This window comes from Eptatretus burgeri, chromosome 10, assembly GCF_056783735.1.
Source record: "Eptatretus burgeri isolate ZD-2024b chromosome 10, Ebu_testis_v1, whole genome shotgun sequence".
In the NCBI taxonomy this organism is placed as follows: domain Eukaryota; kingdom Metazoa; phylum Chordata; class Myxini; order Myxiniformes; family Myxinidae; genus Eptatretus; species Eptatretus burgeri.
The window spans coordinates 44,296,914-44,309,740 of record NC_140970.1 but is presented as its reverse complement, the minus strand read 5'-3'; the positions used below and the strand labels follow the sequence as shown (position 1 = coordinate 44,309,740).

At 47.8% G+C, this 12,827-nt stretch overlaps 1 protein-coding gene across 13 annotated transcripts in view; it reads left to right on the top strand.

The window, feature by feature from the left end:
• LOC147018441 (membrane-associated guanylate kinase, WW and PDZ domain-containing protein 1-like) overlaps positions 1-12,827 on the top strand; it is a 324,904-nt gene that overhangs the window by 277,849 nt on the left and 34,228 nt on the right. For 11 of the 13 annotated variants that reach the window (XM_085898075.1, XM_085898081.1, XM_085898079.1 and 8 more), the window contains 2 exons: positions 11,459-11,547; positions 11,809-12,827. The exon at positions 11,809-12,827 is cut by the window's right edge and continues 1,530 nt beyond it. In XM_085898075.1, the coding sequence (XP_085754201.1) occupies positions 11,459-11,547; positions 11,809-11,862 (143 nt within the window). In that variant the 3' untranslated portion in view covers positions 11,863-12,827. The remainder of the gene's footprint in view (positions 1-11,458; positions 11,548-11,808) is intronic. The other 2 variants (XM_085898077.1, XM_085898078.1) reach the window with 1 other exon arrangement.

Sequence of the window (12,827 nt, the reverse complement as noted above, 5' to 3'; positions counted from 1 at the left end):
AGCCGACTGGCAGGGTCTCCAAGCAGCCATCAAACTTACAGACTGGTCTCCTATCACAACTTTCTCAAACATCAACTCATTCTGGGAATTCTTTCAAAGAAACTTGCTCTCCCTCATGCACAGATGTATCCCCTCTCGTGTTCAGTTGTCCTATCCTTCCTCCCGCCCTTGGTTTACTGAAGCTTGTGGCGTGGCAGCTGTCCTGAAACAACTTGCCTTTGCCTCATGGAAAGCAAACCCAACTGAGGGCAATCTCAGTTCTTTCCACAAAGCTCGGAACAAGTGTGTATCTACCCTCAGGAGAGCCAGAAAACAACATCTTTCTCATCTCAAGTCTGAACTCTCAACCCTCTCTCCCTCCTCAAAATCCTGGTGGCGTTTAATCAAATCTGTTTCTGGTGTATGTTCGCCCTCCATCCCCTCCCTTACCTCAAATGGCCGCACTGCTGATTCCACACGTGATAAAGCTGAATGTCTAAACTCGGTGTTTGCAGCTAAATCTTGTGTCCTAAACCCATCACTATCTCTACCCACTTTACCCAGTCGCACCCAACTGTCCCTGGACTCTGTATCCTTTTCTCCTGACAAGGTGGAGAGCTTGCTTTCAAACCTCGAGTCAGATTCTGCAACCGGTCCAGACGGCATCAGCCCACGTGTCCTCAAAGCCTGCTCTTCTGCTCTTGCTCACCCTCTCTCTGTTCTATTCACCCTCTCATTTGCCCAAGGTCATCTGCCATCTGCTTGGAAATCTGCAAACATCACTGCCCTGCATAAAAAAGGTGCAAAAACAGATCCCTATAACTACAGACCAATCAGCCTTCTCCCAATCATCAGCAAGGTGATGGAATCCATCATCGCCTCAGATATGAAATCCTTCCTCTTCTCCAATGGCTTGATTTCCAATCATCAATTTGGTTTCAGACCAGGTCACTCTACCCTGGATATGCTGCTTCTGCTCTCCCATCAATGGATGGAGGTCCTCAATGCCAGACAGGAAATCCGAGCCGTATCCCTGGACATATCACGTGCTTTTGACACAGTCTGGCACCCTGCACTACTCACCAAACTCTCTTCCCATGGTATTCAAGGCCATCTCCACTCATGGCTCGCAGACTTCCTATCCTGTCGCAGTCAACGTGTGGCCCTAAATGGAGTTCTTTGTCTCACAGTTCAAATCTCACACTCTCACGATGTCTCTTCGAAAGGACCGTTTACAAAACCCCCCCATCCACTTTCTCAACAATCCTCTGGAAGAAGTCTTTTCTTTCAAGCTTCTAGGTCTCACTATCTGCCATGACCTTTCCTGGGAAAGTCACATTTCCAACCTCGCCTCAAAAGCCAGTCGCCGACTGGGAATCCTCCGTCATGCTAAGTCCTTCCTAGGCCCTCTTGAGCTCCTGACCACTTACAAAGCTTTTGTCCGTAGCCTGATGGAGTACTGCTCTCCCCTCTGGGCTGGTGCTCCTGCCTCCCACCTTTCTCGGCTTCACGCTGTCGAAACCAGGGCATTTAAGATCATCGGCATCTCCCGCAATGAAGCTGAGTCTTTGGGCCTCTCACTCAATCACCGCAGGTTGGTCGGTGGTCTTTCTGTCTTCTACCGACTCCTCTCCAGCCTTGCCCCCCCTGCTCTCTCTGCGATTTGTCCCCACCACATTTCCACAGGGCGCTCAAGGTCCGCCAACAACCCCCTTCTGGTAAAACTACCAAAATCACGAATCACTGCTCATCTTCATTCTTTCATTCCTCTTTTTTCCCGCCTTTGGAATAAACTTCCTCACTCTATTCTTTCCCATTCTTCCCTCCAGGCTTTCAAAACAGCTGTTCACCACCACCTCTTATCTTCCCCCATCCAAATCCTCGATCTTTTCTACCCCCGATAATCCACCCAAGCCCACTTCCTTCATTTCTCCTGTTTTCCTTCCTGAAAGTCCCTGTAATGTCCATCTTCTCTTCGCCATGTTCCCCGTCCCATCCCCATCCCTCTCCCTTCCACAGTTCACCTAATGTGTCTGTTCCCCACTGTTTTGTCCCTTCCACTCCCGCCCCTCTTGTCTCATGCCTCCTTGCTGTGAGTTGTGTGTTAGCTCTCATACGAGCCTCGACCCAGGTATACAAAAAAAAAAAAAAATCAATTGAAGGAAATGACGAGATTTGAGAAGGAAGAACAAGAGAGACAGTGGAGTAGAAAACAAAAAGAACATGGATTTGAAATTGAACAACTAAAGGAAAAGGCAAGGTTGGAGTACGAGGAGATGGTGAAAGAACAACGAATGAAACAGTAGAAGGAAAACATCCAATTGAAGGAAGCGATGAGATTGGAGAATGAGGAACAAGAGAAACAGTGGAATAAGGTACTGAAAGAACAACGAATGATGCAGGAAAGGGAGATCAACCAATTGAAGGAAACGACGAGATTGGAGAATGAGGAACAAAAGAGATAGTGTGCTAAGAAACAAAAAGAACAAGGAATGAAACAAAAAGGACAAGAACAACTGAATGACAAAGCAAGGTTGAAGTACGCAGAGGTAATGAAAGAACGACGAATGAAACGGGAAAAGGAGCTCGGCCAATTGAAGAAAACTATGAGATTGGAGAATGAAGAGCATGAGAGACAGTGGAAGAGGAAACAAAAAGAGGGACAAGAACAACTAATGGAGAAAGCAAGGTTGACGTACGTGGAGATAGTGAAAGAACGACAAATGAAACAGGAAAAGGAAATGAGCCAATTGAAAGAAACGATGAAATAGGAGAATGAAAAACATGAGAGACGGTGGGGTAGAAAACAAAAACAATTCGAGTTTGAAATTAACCAACTCAAGGAGAGAGCAAAGTTGGAGTCCACGGAGATGAAAAAACTCCGGAAAGATAATGAACAACTCAAAAGGCTCAGAGAGGAAGAACGACTCGAATGGAAAAGAAAATGGAGCCAGGAAGTACAACAGCACAATGATATGGGACGTTTGACATCACCACCGGGAGTAATGTTAGTGGTGCAGACCTTGATTGACATCACTCGTCGGATGACACCACACTTAGAGCAAACCCTGGTGATTGAGACATTGAGGGAGCATGCAGGGTTGTTGACGAGTGAGATACATTTTGAGCAGGTCCAGCATGTGGAGCTGACAGCCCCAGAGGAGTATGGCGAACCAATGATGAGCAACCTGCTGGAGAGAAGCGACCCGACAGAGGTAACTCTGGAACGAAGCAGGTACGTGGGTACATGCATACATGGTGCGGACGAGGAGCTTAAGATAGAAATTGAATTTTATGTTAAGAAAGAGACTCTGTCCGATGGGGTGCACGTATGCGTGACCCCTGAAGGTGTGTGTGGAGTGCCTGTGAATGAATGCTGTGAGTCCACAGTCCAGACTACGAAACCGGTATGTGTGGCCGAGGCCAAAGCGTGTGTGGGTACTCACCAGGCGGTCGAGAATGTAGCCCTGGAGTGCGAGGCAGTTGGTCAGTACACAGGCAAGGTTGAAGGTGGGAAATGTCAACACATAACCTTGGAATGTGTGCAGCCTTCTGTGTGTGGGAGTCCTGAGTGTGGAATGAGTGGTGACATAGGAAATAGGTTTGAGGTGCAAGAGGAAATAGAAATGCCACCAGGACAGAATTTGAGCCAGGCGACAGAAACCATAATGGACAGCTCCGCGTGGGTTCTTACAGAGTTGGAGGTGCTGCATCCAGGAGCAGTTTTAGATTGGATTTTAGAAATACAATTTGGAAATTGTATTTTGATTTCTCTATCAGCCTCACAGGAACTTTGGAGTGGAGTGCAGATGAGTGCCAGGCGGCACTGGCGTGTGTCACTTGGTCTTCAGGCCTTTCTGAGCACACGAGTGGTTTGGCTAGCTGAGTGGGGTTTATCTGTCTTCAGGGAGTTATGGAGAAGAGGGGGATAGAGGTCATTCCACCGATTGGGGTTTACCTGACTTCTGTGAACCCTGGAAAAGAGGGGGAGGTCATTCCACCGATTGGGGTTTGCCTGACTTCCGCGAACCCTGGAGAAAAGGAGGGGGTAGATCACGGCCCCCATTGAGGCGTGACCCCTTTGAGCCGTGGTGGAAAGGCGGCGGGGTCATGTAATGGGTAATGAGGGATTCGTTCCCTCACCCCCTTCCAATGATCCAAAGAAGTAGGCTTGTGGGGATGCGAAAATCTTGATTGGAGGTATTACCGGAAGTGATTGCAAGATTGAGAGATGACAGAAGGCATAAGAGTGGCACGAGTGGATTTGAGTGATTATTGAAAAAAAAAGTGGTGGAGACATTACAGGCAGAGCGATAAACGCACCTGAAACAAGTGGATGACAAAGAGTGGCTTGTTTGAGGAAGGATTGAAATGCCTGGTTAGAACCATGCAGAGGTTCCATGGGACTGGTGAAGAGATTTGGATGTTTCGTTTAAACTTTTGAAAATAAACGATTAGGGCAGTATGGAGGAGGCCAACGGACGACGGACGTAGTGACAAATTAATTGGGGTTTGGTGACAAAGTGTACTGGTTAAATTTGATGACCAAGTGATATCCAAGGGACTGGTGTGTTTTTGTTTTCACATAAACGTGAACGGTGTTGGATGGTCTTGTTATGTGGAATGAATGACTAAAGGGTTTGGGTGAATGGCGTGATTGTGCAAATGAGGAGAGTGATTGCGAACAACGTACCCTGTCAGTTGGAGTCTCCTAACCAAGTTAGTGTAGATTAGGGGGACTTAGAGGATTTGACATTGATTCTGGCTGCTGTTTCCATTGTGCAGGCGGACTGGAGGGGTAGGTGCAGGCCAAGGTATGGAGATACTGGTTGGTAGTGTGACATGGCATGGGAAGTTGATGAGTCGGGAAGCAGGGCAGCAGGGCTTTGGGGGTTCCTGGCAGGTGAAGGCTGTCAGAGGTTCCAGGAGAGCACGGTGTCGGTCCTATAAGAGCACTTGGAATAGGTGCTCTGAGAGCACAGTATAGGTGCAATGAGGGCACAGTATGGGGGCAAGAGAGAGCCACCCCTTCGTTAGGAGCGCCAGATGCACGCTCAGGTGAACCTCGAGGTCGCTGGGTGTCCTCCACCCCCGATTGGAAGCAGGCAAAGAGGCCTAGTAGTAGTCACACTCTCCAGCCAGCAAGTTATGCCTGGCACCACCAAATGGAAAAAGACAAAGAAGGGCCTTGCCCAGGTTTAATAGAATGGAACAGTGTGCCAGGTCGGGAAAAATGGGTCATTAGGATCATTCTAGCCATAGCAGGGTTTGTTGCATTGTCCAGAGTTAAAGTACATGGTTAGGTTCGATGGACTCTCCTCCGCACCATTCATGTGTGACACCTGGTACAAGTAGTGTTGATGGGAGAAATTGTTAACAAGGGCCAGGCTAGGTCACCCTCTCCAAGTGCCAGAGAGGCCACCAGTATGTCATGAGCACGCATCCACGAAGATAACAGTTGAGTAAAAAACACACCGTCCTGTCTAAAAAAAAAAGGGAAAGAAAAAAAAATGGGGGAGAACCTAAACAAAACAAGTCAGGCAAGGAAGGTTGAGGGTACACTCCATCTCACCTGGTCTAAGGTCATCACACCCATTTGCGTCCTCAAGAACACCTCCGAACTGCATTTTTTTTTTTTTAACCATCGATATCACCATGCCACCACTGCTGTCCAATGCAGGGCTTGTTGCCTGCTACTGTTTGTGAGTAGGCCATATGGGCCGAAGCATTTTTGTGGGCCGTTGCGGCCAAAGATTTATGCCATTTTGTGGGCTCAGCGAGCCGAAGGACTCTTTGTGAGATTAGGCCACTGGGCCGACTGAACTCACCTGGTCAGAGGCCAATAAGGCCACGAAGTGAGGAAACCCTCAGGGGTGAATGGACAAAATTGCCGGGAGGGGGCATGAAGGAGCGAACACGTGAAAGAACTTTGAACCTTTGAATGTTCTGCTCCGATGCAAATGTGGTGTTAAAAGTAAAATTGAATGCCCTCCCGTTCAAACCCATAATTACAATGTTGAATAGTGTGCAAAGAGTGTGAATTTGTTTGTTAGATTGGTGACCCGACGCACTAGGATAGGGACATGCCAATCTTACTGTGACACTGATTTTTGGAGTTAAGTGCTTCCCATGTTGTGGGTTAGAGTAAATGGGAGATCTGTGCTGTACGTTAGACGGCCATTGCCGTGGGCTGCTCCAGATGGAGGCTCGGGAGAAAGGTGGGGGTAGTGTTACGGAAATGGCCCTTACGGGAATACTAAATATAGAATTAGCTCAGTTCCCCCATTAAATTCATGTATAGATAGGCTGTGTGGTATAAGTGACGATATGTGTGTGTCGGGAGGTGTAACGGACTGTTTTTGTGTTCGTGCTATGGTAGTGAAACGAGAGATCGCGATTATTCCTTCCTCATTCCGGAATAGGCCCCTCCCAGTCGGCTGAGAGGAGTGGCCTGGAGCGAAGGGTGTGGACTGGACAGGAAGTGACGTGAAGGGGAGGAGCCTTTGGTCAGGGAGTCGCCGAGACAGGCGTGTGTCGAATGAGCTCGTGTGTCGAGGCGAGAGAGAAAAGAAAAAGGCAGTGGTGAATCGACCGGCAGAGAAAGCGGAACCTGCACATCGATTCACCTCACGACTCGAAGGAGAAAAGAAAAGGGGACGAAAGGAGTGCTGTGTGTGAGGAACGGCCGGGTTCTCGAGGCGTGCTCGGAGTCGCTTTGAAACGAGCGAACGAAGGAGGCACCGTGTTGGGTCTGCCGGGAGAGACGCTGAACTGACCTGCACGTCGGTGATTCGACCGAGAGAGGAACTGAGGGGACGAAGCGGGAGTCGGGCTTCGAGGCGGGAAGGCCGGAGAGGATACGCCGGAGCGTCTGACGGTCCTTGCTCACCTCACGGCTCGACACGTTGTGATCTGCCTGCGGAACTCGGACCTCGACTGAGACCTTTATGGAGAACAGGCCAGGCCGGGATTCGTGTGCTGAACCTTGGAGAGAGATCGGCGATCTCGCATCGTCGACGTGGCGCGGAGCCGGAGCGCGCTGAGGAGAACCGCGCACGCGGAGACTTGGGCGGGAGCTGGAGTGAACAATATTTTACTATAATATACCGTGGTGCCCCCAGAATCCGAACGCCCCATTGTTTGAACAAATTGGAATCCGAACAGTTTTTTTTTTCGAGAAAATTTTGCCCTAAAAACCTAATACATTTTAAAAAACCGAACACTACGTAGCGTTCATGTTTGTTCACGTGTCTCCCCCACCTGTTCGACCCGCATCTTCGCGCTTTGTTCATTCAGTTCGTCGGTGGAAGTCCTTGTGAAAGCATCTCTCGTGTGTCGATCGATACTTTAGGCCTCAGTCACATTTGCTCTACGGCGAGGATACGGCGGCCGTACGCCCTCTGAATTTACAGAAACGTGCGGTGGCCGCAGAGAAACTGAGGTGGCCTCAGGGTGGCCCTATGCCGTTTGGCTATATTTTACAGGTCGTAAGGTCGCCGTGGAATTATAACGCGGAGTTATAACTTTTTTCATTTCTACGTTCGCCGTGGAAATTCGACAAGCCAAAACAAAAGAACTGGTAAAAATAAATAAATTAACCCATTCGTTACCGTCCGTCTGGTCGCACGTTCGGCTTAGGGTCCCCCTGCGGTCGCCTTGCGGGCACCTTGCGTCTGCCTTCAAAATTCTATGGCCGCCGCAGGGATGCCCTAAGGTCACCGTGCGACATCAAATCAAAGACCGTACGGCACACCCATGTTTTCGGTCTCCACAATTTATAAATACGCCGTGCGGCTACCCGAAAAACAACAAGGACAAATGTGTCCAAGAGCAGCGTCCAAAGCCGAAAGGTTTTGTTGGCTAAAAAAAATTTTTTAATTTTTTTTTTTTTAACTTCCGATATTTCGTCACGTGCTTTCATTAAGCCAATAGCGGAACCCGTCAATGTATTTACGTATTTACGAAATATATAATGTATTTACGAAATTACAATACGATAAATGGAATAATCTTTAAATAGTAATGTAAACTTTTCGAAACTTTAAAGCAAATGTCCGAATATATTTAAAAGTTCATGATAGACGCTCTCAAAAGGCACCGTCTATGTGAGGATGTGTACATGTGCTCAGTATTTAAGGCGATCCGGATCTTGTATATACAAGAGCCGAGTCCGAGAGATTAAGGTTTTGTCTTCACAATAAGAAGAACAAGAACAAGAAGAACAACGCCGAGCTCTCTATGAGCAGCGTTCGCTACGCGAGACGCTGCTAAAAACATATGTGACTGCTACATTGTGTGACCGTGGAAATACTGCGGCCCCCCTATAATTGCTAGTGCCCGTACATTTTGTAGACCCTCCGGCCGCCGACCCAAATGTGACAGGCCTCACCTCGTGTTTTCACCTTCATTTGTGATGTTTGTTTTTTTAATCATCTTGTGTTTTAATTAATAACAAAAAAAGCAATCCGATCACGTGGTGTGACGGACTGTCGGGCAAGGATTGAATTTCACAGCAAAACCAGTAAGTTGTAATTTGGAATATCCATGATTACGTCAGCCCGATGCGTTTGATGAAAGTGATTGTGGTTCTGCGGGCATCATGTTTGATGAGCTGCCCTGGGGGCAGCGCTCTCGCAGAGTGCGCGAGCGATAGGAACCCAGGACGGAGCTCGAGCCTGTGTGGACCTTTGGATGTGGTGATTGTACCAGTTTACATACAATACATTGCCACCGAAGGTCATTTACTCATCTTATTTTACCTTAAACATGGGGAATTTCAGTTTAAAGTGTCTTGAAAGTGGGTTTTCTTTGGGTCCACGAATGGACTACTTCACTCCATTATTTCTTATTGGGAAAATATTTTTGGAATCCGAACTTTTTGCAATCCGAACAGCCTCCTGGAACGAATTAAATTGGGATTCTGGGGGCACCACGGTATAGGCAAACACCTATACTCCGATCTCTAGCGGTAGCGCACAGTGGACGCACGGTCTACGCAGACTGCCACGGAGGCCGTACGTAGGTGCACGGCAGGCGTAGGGGAACCGTACGTCGACCCTGCGTTGCCCGCAGGTAGTCACACCGACCGCAAGGCCACCGTACAGTGACCGTGGAAATAGTGCGGCCGCCGTAATTTTTGGGGGGTTGGGAAAATTCATTTTTCATTGAGAAGAGTTTACGGCAGCCGCACGAATAACGCAAGCCCACCGTACACCCTACGTACGGTCGACGTGGAACACATCTACGTCATAGCTTGGCTTGTCGAATTGCTACGGCCAACCTAGAAATGAAAAAAAGTTGTAACTCCGCGCTATAATTCCACCGCGCCCCTACGGCCTGTAAAATATAGGCAGACGGCGTAGGGCCTCCCTGAGGCCACCTCAGTTTCTCTGCGGCCGCCGCACGTTTCTGTCAATTCAGAGGGCGTACGTCCGCCGTGTCCTCGCCGTAGAGCAAATGTGACCTAGACCTTACTCTCATCTCCTTGCTGCAGGATCTCATTACTCTTTTAGTTAAATTTTGTTTCACTTTGCTCTGTCTTACTCTAACTTTCTGTGTCTGTTCCTCTTTCGGTTCTAACCTATGGCACCCTCTACTCCTACTTATTCCCTCTTTTGCCATTTCCCTGACAGCACTCTCTGTGGCCCTGGTTCCCCCTACTATTCTGGCTTGACCAGCCACCATTTCATGCGACGTGTCCCACACAACAGCCACACTGCCAGCCTGTCGTGGCTTGCCTCTATTTTGGCCTGCACCCTATCCTGCTTAGCTTGGCCTGCCTTTATATCCCCGGCCAACTCATTCTCGCCAGCCTCCATCTTAATCATGATGTTCCACATCATGACCATCAACTGTTTTGCCTCGTCTAGCATAAACTTATTTCTGCTACTTGGGGGGAGAAAGTGACTCTGCCCCCAAACTTGAAGCCCACCAACTCCCTGGTTCCAATTGTCCTGATTACTTGTAACTTTCATAAAATATCACAGGTTCAAGCAACTTTGCTTGGGGGAGGGATTTCCCGCTCTTCAGGTCCAAATCCTACTCAAGTGATACTAATGTTACAGTCATCAGGTCGGCCCAGTTGCCCAGTCTGAATTCAGATGCACCACATCAAAGCAGTCATGACAGCCAACTGATCCTGTCATTCCAAACTGGATCATAGGCCTGTTTGCCACAGCACTTAAGTCCAAAGGAACCATCGAGCCAAATGATGCATTGAGCTGATCATTGTGCGTCTGATGCATTGAGCCGATGCATTGAGTGTGTCCATTACTCTAATGGTGACTGAGCGAAATCACAGGACGCAGACATGGTCCTCATACTGGGCGCTATCCAGCCAAACTCATTCAGTCCTTTAAGGGCCGTGTATAATTCTACCAGTGACCAGACACCTTAAGATCAAGCAGATTGAAAGTGTATTGAACACACGGGGCGAGAATACAAAAATGAGCAATACAATTCAATAATCCCATCCAAAACCCATTCGCCCTCAAGTCAATGAATGAACGAGATCCTTAAGCGCAGGCTCCGATGTTAAAGCTCCCTTGGTGCCTGGCACCTCGTTGTGCCCGAAACGCCTATTTAGACCCTTGGCCCCCATCGATATCTGTGACGCACTTAGCCCCCCTCCTCCCCCCTCTCAGCTGCTATTGGACTGTCACACGATCGGTGGATGGGGCTGGCCCTCCCATAACCTTTTACATGGTGGTGCTCCTGCTTAAACTTGCCACCTGATGGCCTAGCGGATGCTATAAAGACACATTTAGGACAGATTACAAAAGTAAGAACATTAACAAGAGTATGAAGGACAAGTGGAAACCATATATTGTTTCCAGCTTTACATCTGAAAGGGTCTGCACACTCATTGATGCCTGCAAAGCACAATGGGGTTTGAATGGTCCCCCACCAGAGAAGGGGTTTTGTATGAATGGCCAATTATTTTATGAAAGCTTTGTCTTCTTTGTTTTGTTTTCAATCATCCCATTCAAACCTTTTCCTCACTTATTTGAATCATTCTTCTCATTGCTGAGCAATTGTGACCTCAATTATGAAGACGTCATTTTACAATGACCCTGGGTCGTTCTACAGCTTTCATCCAATGGCATGGCAGTTAGGCTCTCAATTACATTAATCCACCTTTGGTTCTACTTGCCTCTGCTTCTCTTTCTACAGCAGCAGCAGTTTGTTTAGATATTCTCTGACAATATATTCAAAATGTTTCAATTTCTGTGTTTTCACAATGACATTTAGTCGACCTGGTTCACCTATCTCCGGTAATACATTCCCATTGGTTCTGCTCACTGTTATCGAGTAAAGGCGTAAACATATCGAGCACCATCATGAGCATGTGTGAAATGTAGATACATGTTGAGCAGTTATTGTGTATAAACAAACAAAGCTAATTACTTTTGTGAACCAGTGTTCAGGAAGTCCACTCCTGAAGTGAGGTCTTTTATCTAATGGCTTTTTCCCTATACAGGTGTGCTTCCCTTCACTCCAACTTTGTGTGCAAACAATAACAAGCTCAACCCAGCCTACTTCTACATGATGGGAAGAGGCAAGGAACAGGTTTGTACGCAAGATGGTGGACAATCCGTCGATTGTCTGCAAACTTTAATCTCCTCGGCTGTGCTTCATTAAATACAATCCTGTACAGATGTGCATTATTTTGTACGTACTGTCAAGCCCCATTTTTTTATTTATGGTAAGCTGTATTGAGCACTCAGAGCAAAGTTATAAGAAGCTTGTAAACTGAGATCAGGAACTTATTATTCAGGACTTTCCAACATTGTGACTTGTGTTGAAGCTGTGCCCATCCTGTTGGTGCAGGTTATGGCAGCTGCTGTTCCTCCGGCACAACCTCTCCATTCATTCCCCAAATGATCCCGAAGGAGATGATGCAACAGGACAGTGAGTCTTCTTCCACAATTTGTGTGCCAAACTGTAGTGAAGCAATCGCTCGCTGCTCGGTCTCATTCCATTCCAAATCTCGACTCGTAACCCCAGTCCCTTCTTGAAAGGATGGAAGATTCCAGCACTTCTTTGTGGTGTTGGGTTTGAGGGGCGTAATGGGGTCCTGCTTGTACACATTCGCTCTTTCGTGCCAAATTTTCTCAAGTCGTAAAGTTCCCAACTTATAGACCAGAACTGGTGATGTCGCCCTGGGAACGTCTCACCCAGGTCTTCATATCGCACGGTCCTGCGTTCCATGAAAGCCACACCGTGTACCTCAAACCATGACGTGCAACCCTTGGAGCCACGCCTTGGCCGACAATTCAACTCCAGTGTCATCGGGCCCGACGGACATTTATTCTCGCTATCTCGCCTGACACTTGTACTATTGACATCTGTTTGTGCATCGGACGTAGCTTGATGTCGTGCGGCTTCACGCCCTGTACATATCTGCTCCGGGTGATGTTTTTTTCTTTTTCCAAACCACATTTTAAATGCAGTATTTTCAAAAATGAGCAGCTCAGCACCAGGCCATATGCTTTGGTTTGAGGATTTGCTTACACAAAGTCAGAACCAGCAACTGAACCCCCTCCCCAACCACAAAGTGTGCGATTTGTGTGCCCCAACACAGGATCACCAGTGGTGGGACACAACACATGACATTCGCCCGATGTTAACAGGAATGGAGCACGATGGTAAATCAACCCCACCTTTGAAGATTGTGTAACTGGGATTGAAGGCGTCAGCAGTCAGAGAGCGCTTTGACTGCATCCCAGAAAGTGGGCAGACATTGTACTCCCTCCTGCTCCTCTGCGATTTTCAAACAAGTGAAGTATATGATCTTCAAGCACACTCTTATTGCAGCTCAACCCACCTGTAAGCCTGGGGTTGGCTTA